General features: G+C 31.3%; 4 protein-coding genes across 4 annotated transcripts; all 4 read left to right on the top strand.

The window, feature by feature from the left end:
• The first annotated feature begins 1,637 nt into the window (after positions 1-1,637).
• Positions 1,638-4,868, top strand: LOC130460986 (replication protein A 70 kDa DNA-binding subunit B-like). Its single transcript, XM_056828832.1, has 11 exons — positions 1,638-2,112; positions 2,242-2,509; positions 2,602-2,698; positions 2,779-2,903; positions 3,012-3,096; positions 3,191-3,323; positions 3,475-3,635; positions 3,736-3,856; positions 4,089-4,268; positions 4,360-4,422; positions 4,508-4,868. The coding sequence occupies exons 1-11, from the start codon at positions 1,969-1,971 to the stop codon at positions 4,673-4,675; spliced, it is 1,545 nt and encodes a 514-aa protein (XP_056684810.1). The 5' UTR covers positions 1,638-1,968; the 3' UTR covers positions 4,676-4,868.
• A 1,969-nt stretch (positions 4,869-6,837) lies between these two features.
• On the top strand, positions 6,838-10,292 carry LOC130461338 (uncharacterized). The gene is made up of 8 exons (XM_056829400.1): positions 6,838-6,967; positions 7,064-7,111; positions 7,208-7,276; positions 7,367-7,438; positions 7,541-7,985; positions 8,090-9,006; positions 9,137-9,455; positions 10,286-10,292. The coding sequence occupies exons 1-8, from the start codon at positions 6,838-6,840 to the stop codon at positions 10,290-10,292; spliced, it is 2,007 nt and encodes a 668-aa protein (XP_056685378.1).
• A 510-nt stretch (positions 10,293-10,802) lies between these two features.
• Positions 10,803-13,938, top strand: LOC130461880 (replication protein A 70 kDa DNA-binding subunit B-like). The gene is made up of 11 exons (XM_056830141.1): positions 10,803-11,154; positions 11,284-11,551; positions 11,643-11,739; positions 11,820-11,944; positions 12,053-12,137; positions 12,232-12,364; positions 12,516-12,675; positions 12,774-12,894; positions 13,128-13,307; positions 13,399-13,461; positions 13,547-13,938. The coding sequence occupies exons 1-7, from the start codon at positions 11,011-11,013 to the stop codon at positions 12,639-12,641; spliced, it is 978 nt and encodes a 325-aa protein (XP_056686119.1). The 5' UTR covers positions 10,803-11,010; the 3' UTR covers positions 12,642-12,675; positions 12,774-12,894; positions 13,128-13,307; positions 13,399-13,461; positions 13,547-13,938.
• Positions 13,939-15,475: 1,537 nt separating this feature from the next.
• Positions 15,476-19,340, top strand: LOC130461337 (uncharacterized). The gene is made up of 10 exons (XM_056829399.1): positions 15,476-15,563; positions 15,658-15,738; positions 15,905-16,015; positions 16,112-16,159; positions 16,256-16,324; positions 16,415-16,486; positions 16,589-17,033; positions 17,138-18,054; positions 18,185-18,503; positions 19,334-19,340. Exons 1-10 carry the CDS (start codon positions 15,476-15,478, stop codon positions 19,338-19,340), a joined length of 2,157 nt encoding a protein of 718 aa, XP_056685377.1.
• Positions 19,341-19,851: the final 511 nt, after the last annotated feature.

Here is a 19,851-nt window from a genome sequence, read left to right as displayed (position 1 = left end):
AAATTTCCTTACTAATAATATCTATTCTAAAATAAGATATGACCATAAGCACATTATCTGATTTGATAACCTCTTTAGTCAAGGCCCAAAACTAATTTAAGGTACTTAAGTTTCAAAGAGCACTAAAAGACCCTTGACTCTCTTATCAAAAAAATTATCTTGTTACCTTTAAAAAAAATTATCATGTTAGAATATATTCTCTTAGTTGTAGAATATTACTATACGTTAGTCAAAGTAAATAACATAAGAGAATATATTTATACGAGGTATACGTTAGTCAAATTAAATAGCTAGCATAAGAGAATATGTTTTCAAAGTAAATATTCTAACACATCCACATTCTACACTCTTCTCTCTTTCTCTCAGCTCTTTGACTCTCTCTTCTCCTTTGCCGATAACAACGATAATGTACACCAATATCATCGAAGGACATATCGCAAAAATGGCAACAGTAACCACCACCTATCGCTCAATCTCTCATCCCTGTTTGTTGACATTTAATGCGTTCGTTCTATTGCGTCATTTTGAAGTGTGAATTTGTGGTGTTTTGTGTAATCTTGTTATCCTGAATTCCTAATGTATCAAATTTTTTATTTTTTATATTTGGTTGTTTTCCTTTCGATGAGCCTATGTGGAATACGATATGCTTAATTTTACAACTAGAATGTGAAGAATGATGGGGTTTTATTGTGGAGATGGACTTATGTTGGTGTTAAAAAGATAAATTAATTCACAATTCAATAAATCTATATACTATACTAAAAGAGAGGAACTCAATGTGGTGATGACAAATGTCACCACATGATTGGTCCTCTCTATTAATATTAAAAATAAAGCTAAAAAAAAAACTAAGCATAAAATATTTTACAAATCAATGTAAAATCGCACATGGTGTTAGACTTCTTGGAAAAAAGGGCTTACAAATATATTTATTTTAAAAATAAAGCAACAAATATTATAGGACCTCCGACTTGACAATGTTTTTAAGATCCTAAATTATCAATGAATTTTCTAATAAAGCATATAATTGATTGTGCGAAAATTCATGCCACTTGAACATTGATTTACTGCTAGATGAAAAGTAATATGGGCCCTATATTAGTAAAGCAATCAAGAATATCACTCGTATAGGGTAAAAATAAGGTTTAGAATAATAGCATAATATTAATTTTACATATTTGTTTAACCGTATTAAAAGAGAATCTAATATTCTATTTCACATGCCTATTATTCTATATTTTAGGCTATAATCAAGGAAACAACCAAGAACATAATATTAATCTTATTATATTTCAACGATTATAGGACCTCCGACTTGACAATGTTTTTAAGATCCTAAATTATCAATGAATTTTCTAATAAAGCATATAATTGATTGTGCGAAAATTCATGCCACTTGAACATTGATTTACTGCTAGATGAAAAGTAATATGGGCCCTATATTAGTAAAGCAATCAAGAATATCACTCGTATAGGGTAAAAATAAGGTTTAGAATAATAGCATAATATTAATTTTACATATTTGTTTAACCGTATTAAAAGAGAATCTAATATTCTATTTCACATGCCTATTATTCTATATTTTAGGCTATAATCAAGGAAACAACCAAGAACATAATATTAATCTTATTATATTTCAACGATTACACTCATTCCATTCCAAACGGAATTTTAAAATACCAGTGCAATCTTCATCAGCGTATATTTATCTCATCATCAAATATTTTGGAGATGAAACTTATACGGCATCTTTGCTTTTTTTCAATTCACCTTCTGCAATATATAAGGTATGAAATATCAGAGGTTTATTATAACATATATTTAATCATAATTCACTACCAAGCAAACAATATATTCCATAATATATTAATCGACAAAAATACGACATTATGGCCCTATATAAATGAATTACGGCTTCGGGTTAAATTATCAGTTTCTACGTAACTATTATCTATTATTCTAAATATCATGGCATTCACTATGATAAAAGATATCACTCCCTTAAAAGAATCATGGAGATTGAAGGTGAGGATTGTGAGGTTTTGGGAACAACCGGATTTCAAAGACCATACTGTAATCGGCACTCATGAATTAATATTGGTGGATGAGAAGGTAACTTCGTAATTCTGAAATTTAAATTTGTTTGTTTTTCTTATTGTTGTCGATATTTTTATTTGTTTGCGTAAACTATTATTGTTGAAATTTTAAATAATAGCTAATCATTTACTATATTGCATACAGGGCTCCAAAATACAAGCAACCATAAACAAACATCTATTTGACAACTATAAGAATCTTGTGAAAGAGGGCGCAACTCGTATTATCTCTAATTTTTTGGTCAAAAAAACAGGCGGTCAACATAGGGCTACTAGCCATGACTACAAAATCGTTTTCATCTACAAAACGAATGTCAGGGAGTGTGACAATGTACAACTTCCACTGCATGGATTTGACTTTGTGCCCTTTGACAAGATGCATAAAAAGGAGGTCAATGATGTTTTTTTAGTAGGTATGATATAGAGTATTTTTTTGAATTTAGTATATTAACTTAGCACTTTAATTTTATATGTTAACAATGTATTATTTTTTATCCAATGGTAGATGTTATCGGAGAATGCACTGCAATGAGCGATAAAATTGACACTTCAACCAATGGAACACCAAATTACAAAGTGATGTTCGAGTTAGAAGATTTAAAGTATGGATTGTTTGTGTCTTCTTAATTCTGAGAATAGATGTGTATTTTAATTATATTCTAATTTTGTTGTGTTTTTATAGCAAAAATACAATAAGTGGTACTCTATGGGGAAAATATGCTGAACAAATGTCAGAGTACAAGAAAGAGGGTATCCAAGGACGTCCTATTATTATACTACAATTCGTTAAGATAAAGAGATGGAGAGGTAATACTATACGTGTTTGTTCACATCTTGACAATTTATTACATGGTGTATGATAAAATTCAATTCGTATTATATTAATAATTATTGTTGATTTATACCATGTACTAGATCAAGTTTCACTTTGTAATTCACTGTTTGCGACCAAGATATTCATCAATGAGGACATCTCAGAAGTGAATGATTATAAGGAAAGGTAATATCTCAATCCGTGTATTTATGGTTCTTTATTGACATATGAATGATTTGTGTGGCAGAAATTTTATTTATACCAATATTTTGTTTTATAGCATCACCGATGGGGATGATTCTCGCTCGGTGGGTATCACTCATTTGTCAAGCCAAAATTCACATTCCATAGAAGATGAGTTTATGAAATTGTCTGAACGTAAGCAATTAGATGAGATACCCGTTACTAATAAGGTATTGTGTATATATAACATTTAATAATTGATTGTACTTTATTGTTTATCACTAGCTCAGACAATTGTGGATTTTAATAGTTGATATATGTTGAAAGTGAAAGATATAATGGATTTTCTAATAACTTTGATATAAATTATATATGTTATAGGAATGCTTTTGTGCCACTGTTGCTACAATTGTGGGTTTTGAAAAGGATACCAACTGGTATTATAACTCGTGCAAAAGTTGTAACAAAAAGGTTGACTATGAAGGTGGTGGGAGATATTGGTGCATAAAATGTGATTCACATGTCAAATCTGCGCCACCAAGGTACATTTTGCCATATCTATATAACTAAAATATTGTAGGATCATTTAATAAACCCAAGAATATTCACCATATTACTTTATATATATATATATAATGCTAGGTACAAGGTGACTGTATCAGTTGAGGATGACAATGGATCAGCCAGTTTTGTCATGTTTGATCGGGAGGTTTTTCAGGCTATACAGATATCGGCAATGGACTTGAAAGATAAGTTATTGAAGGTATACAACTATTGAATTTAATAATATTACCGGTAAAAGTAGTATGAATTTTTTTTATTTTCTTTTGTATCATCATACATTGTCTATTTATATCAATTATATTTATTGAAGGTATACAAATACAACTATTGAAATTTAATAATATTACGGGTAAAATTAATATGAATTTTTTTTATTTTCTTTTGTATCATCGTACATTGTCTATTTATATCAATTATATTTATGATTATAGGATGGTAAGGGTGATTCGTTTCCAGAGGAACTAGAGATGCTTTTGGAGAGAAAGTTTTTATTTAGAATTCAAATCTCTAGATACAATCTTGATCAAGATTGGGATAAGTTCACTGTAGTAAGGCTAAGTGATGATGAAGACTTGATAAAAAAGTTCTTGGATGTGAATGAGGTGGCACAAGTAAGTATTGATCAAGTTTCTAACATTGAAATTCTTAATAAGAATAAACTATCAGATATAATATTTATGTTTATTTTTATTCCTTTGACAGGATAATGATGCGGAGGTTGAATCTACTAATAATACGAATACACCTTCAACCGAGAAAAATAAGGTTTGTATATTTCAATCCCTAAATTTGATAACTACATTTTATATACTTATTATATAATATAACGATTTATGTTTCCTAATTGTAGGACCCCACACCTGTTATATGTGATAGTGAAGATTTTATTGAGGGCACTATCACACCAAAAAAGCGACCTCTTGAGGAAGCTACGAGTGATGGGAACGTTGGTGAAACAAGTTCGGTGCAAAGATCTACTAACAGAAAGAAGGTTGTGATCAAGATGGAAAAGAAATAATCAATGGTTATGGGGCTGGCGTTTTTTTTTTACCTTTAGTAATAGAGTTTACAGTAAAACGTGTGTTTTAAGACCTCTCGGGGTTATAGTATTTTCAATCTAGAATCTATTTGGTTCAAATATTAGTTTCATTATGACATTAGTCTAATTAATATTTATAGTGTGACCAGTATTAAAATTTACATTATGGCCCATATTAATATTAATATTTGGAAGTAATCATATTTTTCTACGTTTACATAACATCATATTCATCCCAATCAGATATATTACACTAGGCTGAATGTAATTTAATTACCTTGGTTTATAACTTTAACCTGTTGTATCTTTATTCAAAGAGTTGAACCATCCACAGCTTTAATGCTTCCCTTGAAAGGTTCATGTGCTGAGTGACCCTGACAAGTGAGCCTGAGTAATAGATGAAAAAAATTTGAAATTAATACTGAGTACAAAAACAGAAACAAAATCAAGCACAACTTTCACATATTATGATATGAACCAAACAGCACAAAAGGCCAACGAACTTCCTTTAAATTTGAAGCTACTGAAGCTACTCTTCAAGGAAATTCATGCAATTCAACAAGTAGTTTTTAGCCTAAGACATGAAATCATTGTCCTCAACTAGGATCCGATACAGTGTAAGATTTATGACAAGTGTCAACCAACAGAATGACAAACCTTGATTACCATTAGAGTTTCTCATCATCCCTCTGATTTTCTGAATGAAGCAAAATCAACATTCTATAGAAGAACACAGGAAAAACAAACCTCATAGTTAAGACCACCACCTTCACCAAATTTAGATCGTCTGTGCGTGCCTCAATATTTTAAAAGTAGAAATATATTGAAAAGATATTGTATAATTTTCAAGTTTTGTACAGAGAATCATATTTTTGGTATAATAAAACTGGTGTGTCCATTACTTTCCTAATGAATGAGTTCTCAAATGTACAGAGAATCCATAAATCTTATACTCTGTAAAACGTTTAAGTACTCAGAATCAGATTTATGAGTACTAAAGCGGAGTATCAAGTTAAAAAGCCCATAATCTTTCATGTTACAAAAATCAAAATAAGATGTCACTATACACTTACGAGGGGACCATCCGTTGATTGGTCAGCCAGTAGAAGCATATTCAAGGATTAAAATAATACATCTAGCAGGGGAACGTATAAGTTATGTATCACAATATATTAGAAAATTTATCGCAATCAAAAATCTGTCACAAATCATATATATATATATATATATATATATATATATATATATATATATATATATATATATATATATATATATATATATATATTATATATATATATATATAGAATTGTGGCAGATATTGGTTCTATATATACCAACAAATATTTTCAGCAAAGATCTCCTATCTGACAATAGGATGAAGAATCAATATAAACTTTTCTATTTATTACACTCAAAGATTCAGAGAATCCAGAAAGATACAATTAAACGTTTAAGTGCTTCCAGAATCCAGAAAGATTCAATTAACAGGGAATTCTCATTTTGCTAGGGTTAGGGAATTTTGATTGTATATCTCTATATCTCTATATCTTTACAATAAAAGTCCAGGACAAATTCATTGTTTTATACATAACATCAATCTTAGGTACATTACATGATATGCTTTTATTTCGGATAGAAAAATATGTTGAATTGTGTTTTTAACATGTTATAGCTTGGTCTGTATTATATGGATTAAAAATTTCTACACATTGATTACAGAATTCATCTATGGATCCAAATTTTCCATCATTCGCGAGGCTAAGGAGGAAGGAGATTATGGCAAGGAAGCGCCAAAGAAGAGAAATTGATAATACCGGTAGTACCATAACCTCTCCTATACATTAACTATTTATCTATTTATTGCGACGACGCATTATACAAACTTGACAATTATTGATCCTGTGTTATAGAGCGACCACTACCACCAAGGCAACAAAGAGGAAAATCACTCAATACCGGTCAGAGAAATCCACTGAGCGACATTTCAAATGGTCAGATATATCACTTTTTGTTCGTTAATTTTATAAAGTTCAACGCATTTTAATCATTACAATATAATCTGGCATGCCCTAATAGTTGGTTTTCAGAAAGAACTATGAATTAAAAGACATGTTGAAACTCTTAGCTAAGCTTTATTAATGATATTGTATCATGAAGCAAATCCGGTTCACAACCAAGTTCAAGGGAAGGATGCTTACAGTCAATGTGAAAGTGAACAAAGAAAGAAAAGGGTTGCCACTAAGTCTATTGCAAAAAGCACTCCAAGTGGTAAGTAATCAGGAACACAATCAGATTTATGTATTATAATATACAAACCTAAACTGGAAGTATTTGGTTTTGAGAGTTCAATATACTATAATGTAGGAGCTGATAACTACGTTTCCACCAAAGAAAATATTCAAGGAGATCAAGGTATGTTATTACTAAAACAAATGAGGATACTATTGAGTATATAGATTGATTTATATATTCTGTACTAATATACATGGATATGAGTAAACTATTAAGGGACACACAAAAATCTCATGAAGTCTACTGCAAAAAGAACTCCATCCAGTGCTACTACTTCAAAGACTGGTAAGTAATCAGATTCTTTTAGGGTTTTATGCCTAAAATACTATTTATATTTGAATTTGATCGCACACATGATAATATGATATGTTATAGGTGCCAAGTCTGCCAACAGTTCCGTTTCTACCAATGGAATTACAACGAATATGATTACACAAGGAGTTCAAGGTATATAATATCATATGAAAATTTGAGAATACTTAAGATTAATTAACATGTTTCAAATGCATATTAAGTTGCAGACTAACATAATTTTTAATGTTTACACAGAGTATTGGGACCTTGGAGATCCGACATATATTTGTAAGTTTTGTGGTGCGATGCACTGGTATGAGGAAAGATTGGAGAAGAACAAAAAAGGTGAACCAAAAGATCCGAAGTTTTCTAAGTGTTGTTTACAAGGAAAAGTGCTACTACCTATACTAAAAGAGCCACCACCGCCACTTTGTGGTCTTTTGAAGAATGAGGACCCTAAAAGTAGGACATTTCTAGATAATATAAGACCTTATAATGGGATGTTCGCATTTACATCAATGGGTGGCAAGATAGATTCAACAGTCAATCAAGGGAGAGGACCTTACACCTTTAGATTACATGGTCAAAATTATCACAGGTTAGGAAGTTTGCTGCCAACTTCGGGATCATCTCCGAAATTTGCACAACTCTACATATATGACACAGAAAATGAGGTTTCAAATAGGAAGAATACACACAGGTCAACTACGTATTTCTAATGTTTATTTTCTCAAATTATATGTATACTGCATGATATGTGAAAAAAAATCAGATTCTAACCATTCTTTTTATTAATTTTTCCAGTAGCCCTGATGATTTTGATGATGAACTTATTAATGATCTCAAGAGGATGCTTGATCAACATAACCCTATTGCTCAAGCTTTCAGAATGGCAAGGGATCGTTTTAAATCTAATGATTCTCAAAATGTCAAGCTAAGACTTATTGGGAAAAGGGGAACTGATGGGAGGACATACAATCTCCCAAGTGCATCTGAAGTGGCAGCGCTTATTGTTGGTGATGTAGGAAGCTCTGGGGATAGAGATATTATTGTTGAAAAACAATCCGGCTTACTACAACGCATCACTGAGCTACACCCATCATACCTTGCTATGCAATACCCATTGTTATTTCCATATGGTGAGGATGGTTTTAGGGTTGATATTCCAACAAGGGACACTAATGGAGCTTCTTCTAGAAAAAGGGGTAGAGTAAGTATTAGAGAGTATTTTGCATTCCGCATTCAAGACAGACTCAATGAAGCTGCCACATTATTATTGTCGAAAAAGTTATTTCAACAATTTTTGGTTGATGTTTATACAATGATCGAGGCAGAGAGACTTTGTTTTGTTCGAACAAATCAGAAAAAGCTAAGAGCGGAATTGTATAAGAATCTAACAGATGCAGTCATGAGAGGAGACACAGATCCGTCAACTACGGGGAAGAGAATAGTCTTACCTTCATCATTTACAGGCGGACCACGTTATATGATGCAAAACTATCAAGATTCCATGGCTATATGCAAGTGGTATGGATATCCCGATTTATTTATCACTTTTACATGTAATCCAAAGTGGCCTGAAATCACAAGATTTGTTGAAAAGAGAGGTCTAAGGCCAGAGGATAGACCAGATATTGTTTGTAGAGTTTTTAAAATGAAGCTAGATCGGCTAATAAGTGATCTCAAGGAACAAAAGATACTCCCCTTCAGAGTTAACGCATGTAGGTCCATTGAAATATTCTCCCTACTGTCCTCTTATTCTCTAATATGTTTGAATATTTTAATTCTTGCATGAAATGTACCTTTCGTTTTTTTATTTTTAAATCACTCAACTTAATTATTTGTTTGCAGTGGTCTACACAGTGGAGTTCCAAAAGCGTGGATTGCCTCATGCTCACATTCTTCTTTTTTTGCATCCTGAAGACAAGATTTCTAACGGTGAAGAAATTGATAAAATCATTCACGCCGAAATTCCTGATGCAGCAACTAATCCTGAGTTGCATAAACTTGTGGGAGATTGCATGATGCATGGCCCGTGCGGTGAATTAAATAAAAGCTCGCCATGTATGAAAATGGGGAGGTGTTCAAAACATTTCCCTAAGGAGTTTTTAGAAGAAACCAGTGTTGATAATGAAGGGTATCCTAAATATAGAAGACGGGATAATGGAAGGTTTATCGAAAAGAATGGAGTAAAGCTAGACAATAGATTTGTTGTTCCATATAATCCTACACTACTCTTAAAATATGGCGCCCATATCAACATTGAATGGTGCAATCAACACAAGTCGATTAAGTACTTATTTAAATATATAAATAAGGGAAACGATCGAATCACTGCTGCCATGTCCAAAGGGTCTGAAGAGAATCCGGATAATATAGATGAAATTCAAGCATACTATGATTGCAGGTATGTTTATATTTGTATACATGTACTTATATGTAAATTGGTGGTTGCATAGTATAATTACTAAAAAGATAAATTAATTCACAATTCAATAAGAATCTATATACTATACTAAAAGAGAGGAACTCAATGTGGTGATGACAAATGTCACCACATGATTGGTCATCTCTATTAATATTAAAAATAAAGCTAAAAAAAAAACTAAGCATAAAATATTTTACAAATCAATGTAAAATCGCACATGGTGTTAGACTTCCTGGAAAAAAGGGCTTACAAATATATTTATTTTAAAAATAAAGCAACAAATATTATAGGACCTCCGACTTGACAATGTTTTTAAGATCCTAAATTATCAATGAATTTTCTAATAAAGCATATAATTGATTGTGCGAAAATTCATGCCACTTGAACATTGATTTACTGCTAGATGAAAAGTAATATGGGCCCTATATTAGTAAAGCAATCAAGAATATCACTCGTATAGGGTAAAAATAAGGTTTAGAATAATAGCATAATATTAATTTTACATATTTGTTTAACCGTATTAAAAGAGAATCTAATATTCTATTTCACATGCCTATTATTCTATATTTTAGGCTATAATCAAGGAAACAACCAAGAACATAATATTAATCTTATTATATTTCAACGATTATAGGACCTCCGACTTGACAATGTTTTTAAGATCCTAAATTATCAATGAATTTTCTAATAAAGCATATAATTGATTGTGCGAAAATTCATGCCACTTGAACATTGATTTACTGCTAGATGAAAAGTAATATGGGCCCTATATTAGTAAAGCAATCAAGAATATCACTCGTATAGGGTAAAAATAAGGTTTAGAATAATAGCATAATATTAATTTTACATATTTGTTTAACCGTATTAAAAGAGAATCTAATATTCTATTTCACATGCCTATTATTCTATATTTTACGCTATAATCAAGGAAACAACCAAGAACATAATATTAATCTTATTATATTTCAACGATTACACTCATTCCATTCCAAACGGAATTTTAAAATACCAGTGCAATCTTCATCAGCGTATATTTATCTCATCATCAAATATTTTGGAGATGAAACTTATACGGCATCTTTTCTTTTTTTCAATTCACCTTCTGCAATATATAAGGTATGAAATATCAGAGGTTTATTATAACATATATTTAATCATAATTCACTACCAAGCAAACAATATATTCCATAATATATTAATCGACAAAAATACGACATTATGGCCCTATATAAATGAATTACGGCTTCGGGTTAAATTATCAGTTTCTACGTAACTATTATCTATTATTCTAAATATCATGGCATTCACTATGATAAAAGATATCACTCCCTTAAAAGAATCATGGAGATTGAAGGTGAGGATTGTGAGGTTTTGGGAACAACCGGATTTCAAAGACCATACTGTAATCGGCACTCATGAATTAATATTGGTGGATGAGAAGGTAACTTCGTAATTCTGAAATTTAAATTTGTTTGTTTTTCTTATTGTTGTCGATATTTTTATTTGTTTGCGTAAACTATTATTGTTGAAATTTTAAATAATAGCTAATCATTTACTATATTGCATACAGGGCTCCAAAATACAAGCAACCATAAACAAACATCTATTTGACAACTATAAGAATCTTGTGAAAGAGGGCGCAACTCGTATTATCTCTAATTTTTTGGTCAAAAAAACAGGCGGTCAACATAGGGCTACTAGCCATGACTACAAAATCGTTTTCATCTACAAAACGAATGTGAGGGAGTGTGACAATGTACAACTTCCACTGCATGGATTTGACTTTGTGCCCTTTGACAAGATGCATAAAAAGGAGGTCAATGATGTTTTTTTAGTAGGTATGATATAGAGTATTTTTTGAATTTAGTATATTAACTTAGCACTTTAATTTTATATGTTAACAATGTATTATTTTTTATCCAATGGTAGATGTTATCGGAGAATGCACTGCAATGAGCGATAAAATTGACACTTCAACCAATGGAACACCAAATTACAAAGTGATGTTCGAGTTAGAAGATTTAAAGTATGGATTGTTTGTGTCTTCTTAATTCTGAGAATAGATGTGTATTTTAATTATATTCTAATTTTGTTGTGTTTTTATAGCAAAAATACAATAAGTGGTACTCTATGGGGAAAATATGCTGAACAAATGTCAGAGTACAAGAAAGAGGGTATCCAAGGACGTCCTATTATTATACTACAATTCGTTAAGATAAAGAGATGGAGAGGTAATACTATACGTGTTTGTTCACATCTTGACAATTTATTACATGGTGTATGATAAAATTCAATTCGTATTATATTAATAATTATTGTTGATTTATACCATGTACTAGATCAAGTTTCACTTTGTAATTCACTGTTTGCGACCAAGATATTCATCAATGAGGACATCTCAGAAGTGAATGATTATAAGGAAAGGTAATATCTCAATCCGTGTATTTATGGTTCTTTATTGACATATGAATGATTTGTGTGGCAGAAATTTTATTTATACCAATATTTTGTTTTATAGCATCACCGATGGGGATGATTCTCGCTCGGTGGGTATCACTCATTTGTCAAGCCAAAATTCACATTCCATAGAAGATGAGTTTATGAAATTGTCTGAACGTAAGAAATTAGATGAGATACCCGATACTAATAAGGTATTGTGTATATATAACATTTAATAATTGATTGTACTTTATTGTTTATCACTAGCTCAGACAATTGTGGATTTTAATAGTTGATATATGTTGAAAGTGAAAGATATAATGGATTTTCTAATAACTTTGATATAAATTATATATGTTATAGGAATGCTTTTGTGCCACTGTTGCTACAATTGTGGGTTTTGAAAAGGATACCAACTGGTATTATAACTCGTGCAAAAGTTGTAACAAAAAGGTTGACTATGAAGGTGGTGGAGATATTGGTGCATAAAATGTGATTCACATGTCAAATCTGCGCCACCAAGGTACATTTTGCCATATCTATATAACTAAAATATTGTAGGATCATTTAATAAACCCAAGAATATTCACCATATTACTTTATATATATATATAATGCTAGGTACAAGGTGACTGTATCAGTTGAGGATGACAATGGATCAGCCAGTTTTGTCATGTTTGATCGGGAGGTTTTTCAGGCTATACAGATATCGGCAATGGACTTGAAAGATAAGTTATTGAAGGTATACAACTATTGAAATTTAATAATATTACCGGTAAAAGTAGTATGAATTTTTTTTATTTTCTTTTGTATCATCATACATTGTCTATTTATATCAATTATATTTATTGAAGGTATACAAATACAACTATTGAAATTTAATAATATTACGGGTAAAATTAATATGAATTTTTTTTATTTTCTTTTGTATCATCGTACATTGTCTATTTATATCAATTATATTTATGATTATAGGATGGTAAGGGTGATTCGTTTCCAGAGGAACTAGAGATGCTTTTGGAGAGAAAGTTTTTATTTAGAATTCAAATCTCTAGATACAATCTTGATCAAGATTGGGATAAGTTCACTGTAGTAAGGCTAAGTGATGATGAAGACTTGATAAAAAAGTTCTTGGATGTGAATGAGGTGGCACAAGTAAGTATTGATCAAGTTTCTAACATTGAAATTCTTAATAAGAATAAACTATCAGATATAATATTTATGTTTATTTTTATTCCTTTGACAGGATAATGATGCGGAGGTTGAATCTACTAATAATACGAATACACCTTCAACTGAGAAAAATAAGGTTTGTATATTTCAATCCCTAAATTTGATAACTACCTTTTATATACTTATTATATAATATAACGATTTATGTTTCCTAATTGTAGGACCCCACACCTGTTATATGTGATAGTGAAGATTTTATTGAGGGCACTATCACACCAAAAAAGCGACCTCTTGAGTAAGCTACGAGTGATGGGAACGTTGGTGAAACAAGTTCGGTGCAAAGATCTACTAACAGAAAGAAGGTTGTGATCAAGATGGAAAAGAAATAATCAATGGTTATGGGGCTGGCGTTTTTTTTTTACCTTTAGTAATAGAGTTTACAGTAAAACGTGTGTTTTAAGACCTCTCGGGGTTATAGTATTTTCAATCTAGAATCTATTTGGTTCAAATATTAGTTTCATTATGACATTAGTCTAATTAATATTTATAGTGTGACCAGTATTAAAATTTACATTATGGCCCATATTAATATTAATATTTGGAAGTAATCATATTTTTCTACGTTTACATAACATCATATTCATCCCAATCAGATATATTACACTAGGTTGAATGTAATTTAATTACCTTGGTTTATAACTTTAACCCGTTGTATCTTTATTCAAAGAGTTGAACCATCCATAGCTTTAATGCTTCCCTTGAAAGGTTCATGTGCTGAGTGACCCTGACAAGTGAGCCTGAGTAATAGATGAAAAAAATTTGAAATTAATACTGAGTACAAAAACAGAAACAAAATCAAGCACAACTTTCACATATTTTGATATGAACCAAACAGCACAAAAGGCCAACGAACTTCCTTTAAATTTGAAGCTACTGAAGCTACTCTTCAAGGAAATTCATGCAATTCAACAAGTAGTTTTTAGCCTAAGACATGAAATCATTGTCCTCAACTAGGATCCGATACAGTGTAAGATTTATGACAAGTGTCAACCAACAGAATGACAAACCTTGATTACCATTAGAGTTTCTCATCATCCCTCTGATTTTCTGAATGAAGCAAAATCAACATTCTATAGAAGAACACAGGAAAAACAAACCTCATAGTTAAGACCACCACCTTCACCAAATTTAGATCGTCTGTGCGTGCCTCAATATTTTAAAAGTAGAAATATATTGAAAAGATATTGTATAATTTTCAAGTTTTGTACAGAGTATCATATTTTTGGTATAATAAAACTAGTGTGTCCATTACTTTCCTAATGAATGAGTTCTCAAATGTACAGAGAATCCATAAATCTTATACTCTGTAAAACGTTTAAGTACTCAGAATCAGATTTATGAGTACTAAAGCGGAGTATCAAGTTAAAAAGCCCATAATCTTTCATGTTACAAAAATCAAAATAAGATGTCACTGTACACTTACGAGGGGACCATCCGTTGATTGGTCAGCCAGTAGAAGCATATTCAAGGATTAAAATAATACATCTAGCAGGGGAACGTATAAGTTATGTATCACAATATATTAGAAAATTTATCGCAATCAAAAATCTGTCACAAATCATATATACATATATATATATATATATATATATATATATATATATATATATATATATATATATATATATATATATATATATATATATATATATATATATATATATAGAATTGTGGCAGATATTGGTTCTATATATACCAACAAATATTTTCAGCAAAGATCTCCTATCTGACAATAGGATGAAGAATCAATATAAACTTTTCTGTTTATTACACTCAAAGATTCAGAGAATCCAGAAAGATACAATTAAACGTTTAAGTGCTTCCAGAATCCAGAAAGATTCAATTAACAGGGAATTCTCATTTTGCTAGGGTTAGGGAATTTTGATTGTATATCTCTATATCTCTATATCCTTACAATAAAAGTCCAGGACAAATTCATTGTTTTATACATAACATCAATCTTAGGTACATTACATGATATGCTTTTATTTCTGATAGAAAAATATGTTGAATTGTGTTTTTAACATGTTATAGCTTGGTCTGTATTATATGGATTAAAAATTTCTACACATTGATTACAGAATTCATCTATGGATCCAAATTTTCCATCATTCGCGAGGCTAAGGAGGAAGGAGATTATGGCAAGGAAGCGCCAAAGAAGAGAAATTGATAATACCGGTAGTACCATAACCTCTCCTATACATTAACTATTTATCTATTTATTGCGACGACGCATTATACAAACTTGACAATTATTGATCCTGTGTTATAGAGCGACCACTACCACCAAGGCAACAAAGAGGAAAATCACTCAATACCGGTCAGAGAAATCCACTGAGCGACATTTCAAATGGTCAGATATATCACTTTTTGTTCGTTAATTTTATAAAGTTCAACGCATTTTAATCATTACAATATAATCTGGCATGCCCTAATAGTTGGTTTTCAGAAAGAACTATGAATTAAAAGACATGTTGAAACTCTTAGCTAAGCTTTATTAATGATATTGTATCATGAAGCAAATCCGGTTCACAACCAAGTTCAAGGGAAGGATGCTTACAGTCAATGTGAAAGTGAACAAAGAAAGAAAAGGGTTGCCACTAAGTCTATTGCAAAAAGCACTCCAAGTGGTAAGTAATCAGGAACACAATCAGATTTATGTATTATAATATACAAACCTAAACTGGAAGTATTTGGTTTTGAGAGTTCAATATACTATAATGTAGGAGCTGATAACTACGTTTCCACCAAAGAAAATATTCAAGGAGATCAAGGTATGTTATTACTAAAACAAATGAGGATACTATTGAGTATATAGATTGATTTATATATTCTGTACTAATATACATGGATATGAGTAAACTATTAAGGGACACACAAAAATCTCATGAAGTCTACTGCAAAAAGAACTCCATCCAGTGCTACTACTTCAAAGACTGGTAAGTAATCAGATTCTTTTAGGGTTTTATGCCTAAAATACTATTTATATTTGAATTTGATCGCACACATGATAATATGATATGTTATAGGTGCCAAGTCTGCCAACAGTTCCGTTTCTACCAATGGAATTACAACGAATATGATTACACAAGGAGTTCAAGGTATATAATATCATATGAAAATTTGAGAATACTTAAGATTAATTAACATGTTTCAAATGCATATTAAGTTGCAGACTAACATAATTTTTAATGTTTACACAGAGTATTGGGACCTTGGAGATCCGACATATATTTGTAAGTTTTGTGGTGCGATGCGCTGGTATGAGGAAAGATTGGAGAAGAACAAAAAAGGTGAACCAAAAGATCCGAAGTTTTCTAAGTGTTGTTTACAAGGAAAAGTGCTACTACCTATACTAAAAGAGCCACCACCGCCACTTTGTGGTCTTTTGAAGAATGAGGACCCTAAAAGTAGGACATTTCTAGATAATATAAGACCTTATAATGGGATGTTCGCATTTACATCAATGGGTGGCAAGATAGATTCAACAGTCAATCAAGGGAGAGGACCTTACACCTTTAGATTACATGGTCAAAATTATCACAGGTTAGGAAGTTTGCTGCCAACTTCGGGATCATCTCCGAAATTTGCACAACTCTACATATATGACACAGAAAATGAGGTTTCAAATAGGAAGAATACACACAGGTCAACTACGTATTTCTAATGTTTATTTTCTCAAATTATATGTATACTACATGATATGTGAAAAAAAATCAGATTCTAACCATTCTTTTTATTAATTTTTCCAGTAGCCCTGATGATTTTGATGATGAACTTATTAATGATCTCAAGAGGATGCTTGATCAACATAACCCTATTGCTCAAGCTTTCAGAATGGCAAGGGATCGTTTTAAATCTAATGATTCTCAAAATGTCAAGCTAAGACTTATTGGGAAAAGGGGAACTGATGGGAGGACATACAATCTCCCAAGTGCATCTGAAGTGGCAGCGCTTATTGTTGGTGATGTAGGAAGCTCTGGGGATAGAGATATTATTGTTGAAAAACAATCCGGCTTACTACAACGCATCACTGAGCTACACCCATCATACCTTGCTATGCAATACCCATTGTTATTTCCATATGGTGAGGATGGTTTTAGGGTTGATATTCCAACAAGGGACACTAATGGAGCTTCTTCTAGAAAAAGGGGTAGAGTAAGTATTAGAGAGTATTTTGCATTCCGCATTCAAGACAGACTCAATGAAGCTGCCACATTATTATTGTCGAAAAAGTTATTTCAACAATTTTTGGTTGATGTTTATACAATGATCGAGGCAGAGAGACTTTGTTTTGTTCGAACAAATCAGAAAAAGCTAAGAGCGGAATTGTATAAGAATCTAACAGATGCAGTCATGAGAGGAGACACAGATCCGTCAACTACGGGGAAGAGAATAGTCTTACCTTCATCATTTACAGGCGGACCACGTTATATGATGCAAAACTATCAAGATGCCATGGCTATATGCAAGTGGTATGGATATCCCGATTTATTTATCACTTTTACATGTAATCCAAAGTGGCCTGAAATCACAAGATTTGTTGAAAAGAGAGGTCTAAGGCCAGAGGATAGACCAGATATTGTTTGTAGAGTTTTTAAAATGAAGCTAGATCGGCTAATAAGTGATCTCAAGGAACAAAAGATACTCCCCTTCAGAGTTAACGCATGTAGGTCCACTGAAATATTCTCCCTACTGTCCTCTTATTCTCTAATATGTTTGAATATTTTAATTCTTGCATGAAATGTACCTTTCGTTTTTTTATTTTTAAATCACTCAACTTAATTATTTGTTTGCAGTGGTCTACACAGTGGAGTTCCAAAAGCGTGGATTGCCTCATGCTCACATTCTTCTTTTTTTGCATCCTGAAGACAAGATTTCTAACGGTGAAGAAATTGATAAAATCATTCACGCCGAAATTCCTGATGCAGCAACTAATCCTGAGTTGCATAAACTTGTGGGAGATTGCATGATGCATGGCCCGTGCGGTGAATTAAATAAAAGCTCGCCATGTATGAAAATGGGGAGGTGTTCAAAACATTTCCCTAAGGAGTTTTTAGAAGAAACCAGTGTTGATAATGAAGGGTATCCTAAATATAGAAGACGGGATAATGGAAGGTTTATCGAAAAGAATGGAGTAAAGCTAGACAATAGATTTGTTGTTCCATATAATCCTACACTACTCTTAAAATATGGCGCCCATATCAACATTGAATGGTGCAATCAACACAGGTCGATTAAGTACTTATTTAAATATATAAATAAGGGAAACGATCGAATCACTGCTGCCATGTCCAAAGGGTCTGAAGAGAATCCGGATAATATAGATGAAATTCAAGCATACTATGATTGCAGGTATGTTTATATTTGTATACATGTACTTATATGTAAATTGGTGGTTGCATAGTATAATTACTAAAAAGATAAATTAATTCACAATTCAATAAGAATCTATATACTATACTAAAAGAGAGGAACTCAATGTGGTGATGACAAATGTCACCACATGATTGGTCATCTCTATTAATATTAAAAATAAAGCTAAAAAAAAAACTAAGCATAAAATATTTTACCAATCAATGTAAAATCGCACATGGTGTTAGACTTCCTGGAAAAAAGGGCTTACAAATATATTTATTTTAAAAATAAAGCAACAAATATTATAGGACCTCCGACTTGACAATGTTTTTAAGATCCTAAATTATCAATGAATTTTCTAATAAAGCATATAATTGATTGTGCGAAAATTCATGCCACTTGAACATTGATTTACTGCTAGATGAAAAGTAATATGGGCCCTATATTAGTAAAGCAATCAAGAATATCACTCGTATAGGGTAAAAATAAGGTTTAGAATAATAGCATAATATTAATTTTACATATTTGTTTAACCGTATTAAAAGAGAATCTAATATTCTATTTCACATGCCTATTATTCTATATTTTAGGCTATAATCAAGGAAACAACCAAGAACATAATATTAATCTTATTATATTTCAACGATTATAGGACCTCCGACTTGACAATGTTTTTAAGATCCTAAATTATCAATGAATTTTCTAATAAAGCATATAATTGATTGTGCGAAAATTCATGCCACTTGAACATTGATTTACTGCTAGATGAAAAGTAATATGGGCCCTATATTAGTAAAGCAATCAAGAATATCACTCGTATAGGGTAAAAATAAGGTTTAGAATAATAGCATAATATTAATTTTACATATTTGTTTAACCGTATTAAAAGAGAATCTAATATTCTATTTCACATGCCTATTATTCTATATTTTACGCTATAATCAAGGAAACAACCAAGAACATAATATTAATCTTATTATATTTCAACGATTACACTCATTCCATTCCAAACGGAATTTTAAAATACCAGTGCAATCTTCATCAGCGTATATTTATCTCATCATCAAATATTTTGGAGATGAAACTTATACGGCATCTTTTCTTTTTT

The sequence above is a fragment of the Spinacia oleracea genome, chromosome 5 (assembly GCF_020520425.1).
Source record: "Spinacia oleracea cultivar Varoflay chromosome 5, BTI_SOV_V1, whole genome shotgun sequence".
NCBI lineage: Eukaryota > Viridiplantae > Streptophyta > Magnoliopsida > Caryophyllales > Amaranthaceae > Spinacia > Spinacia oleracea.
Note: the sequence above shows the minus strand (reverse complement) of the source record. Positions and strands in the feature narration are given on the sequence as shown.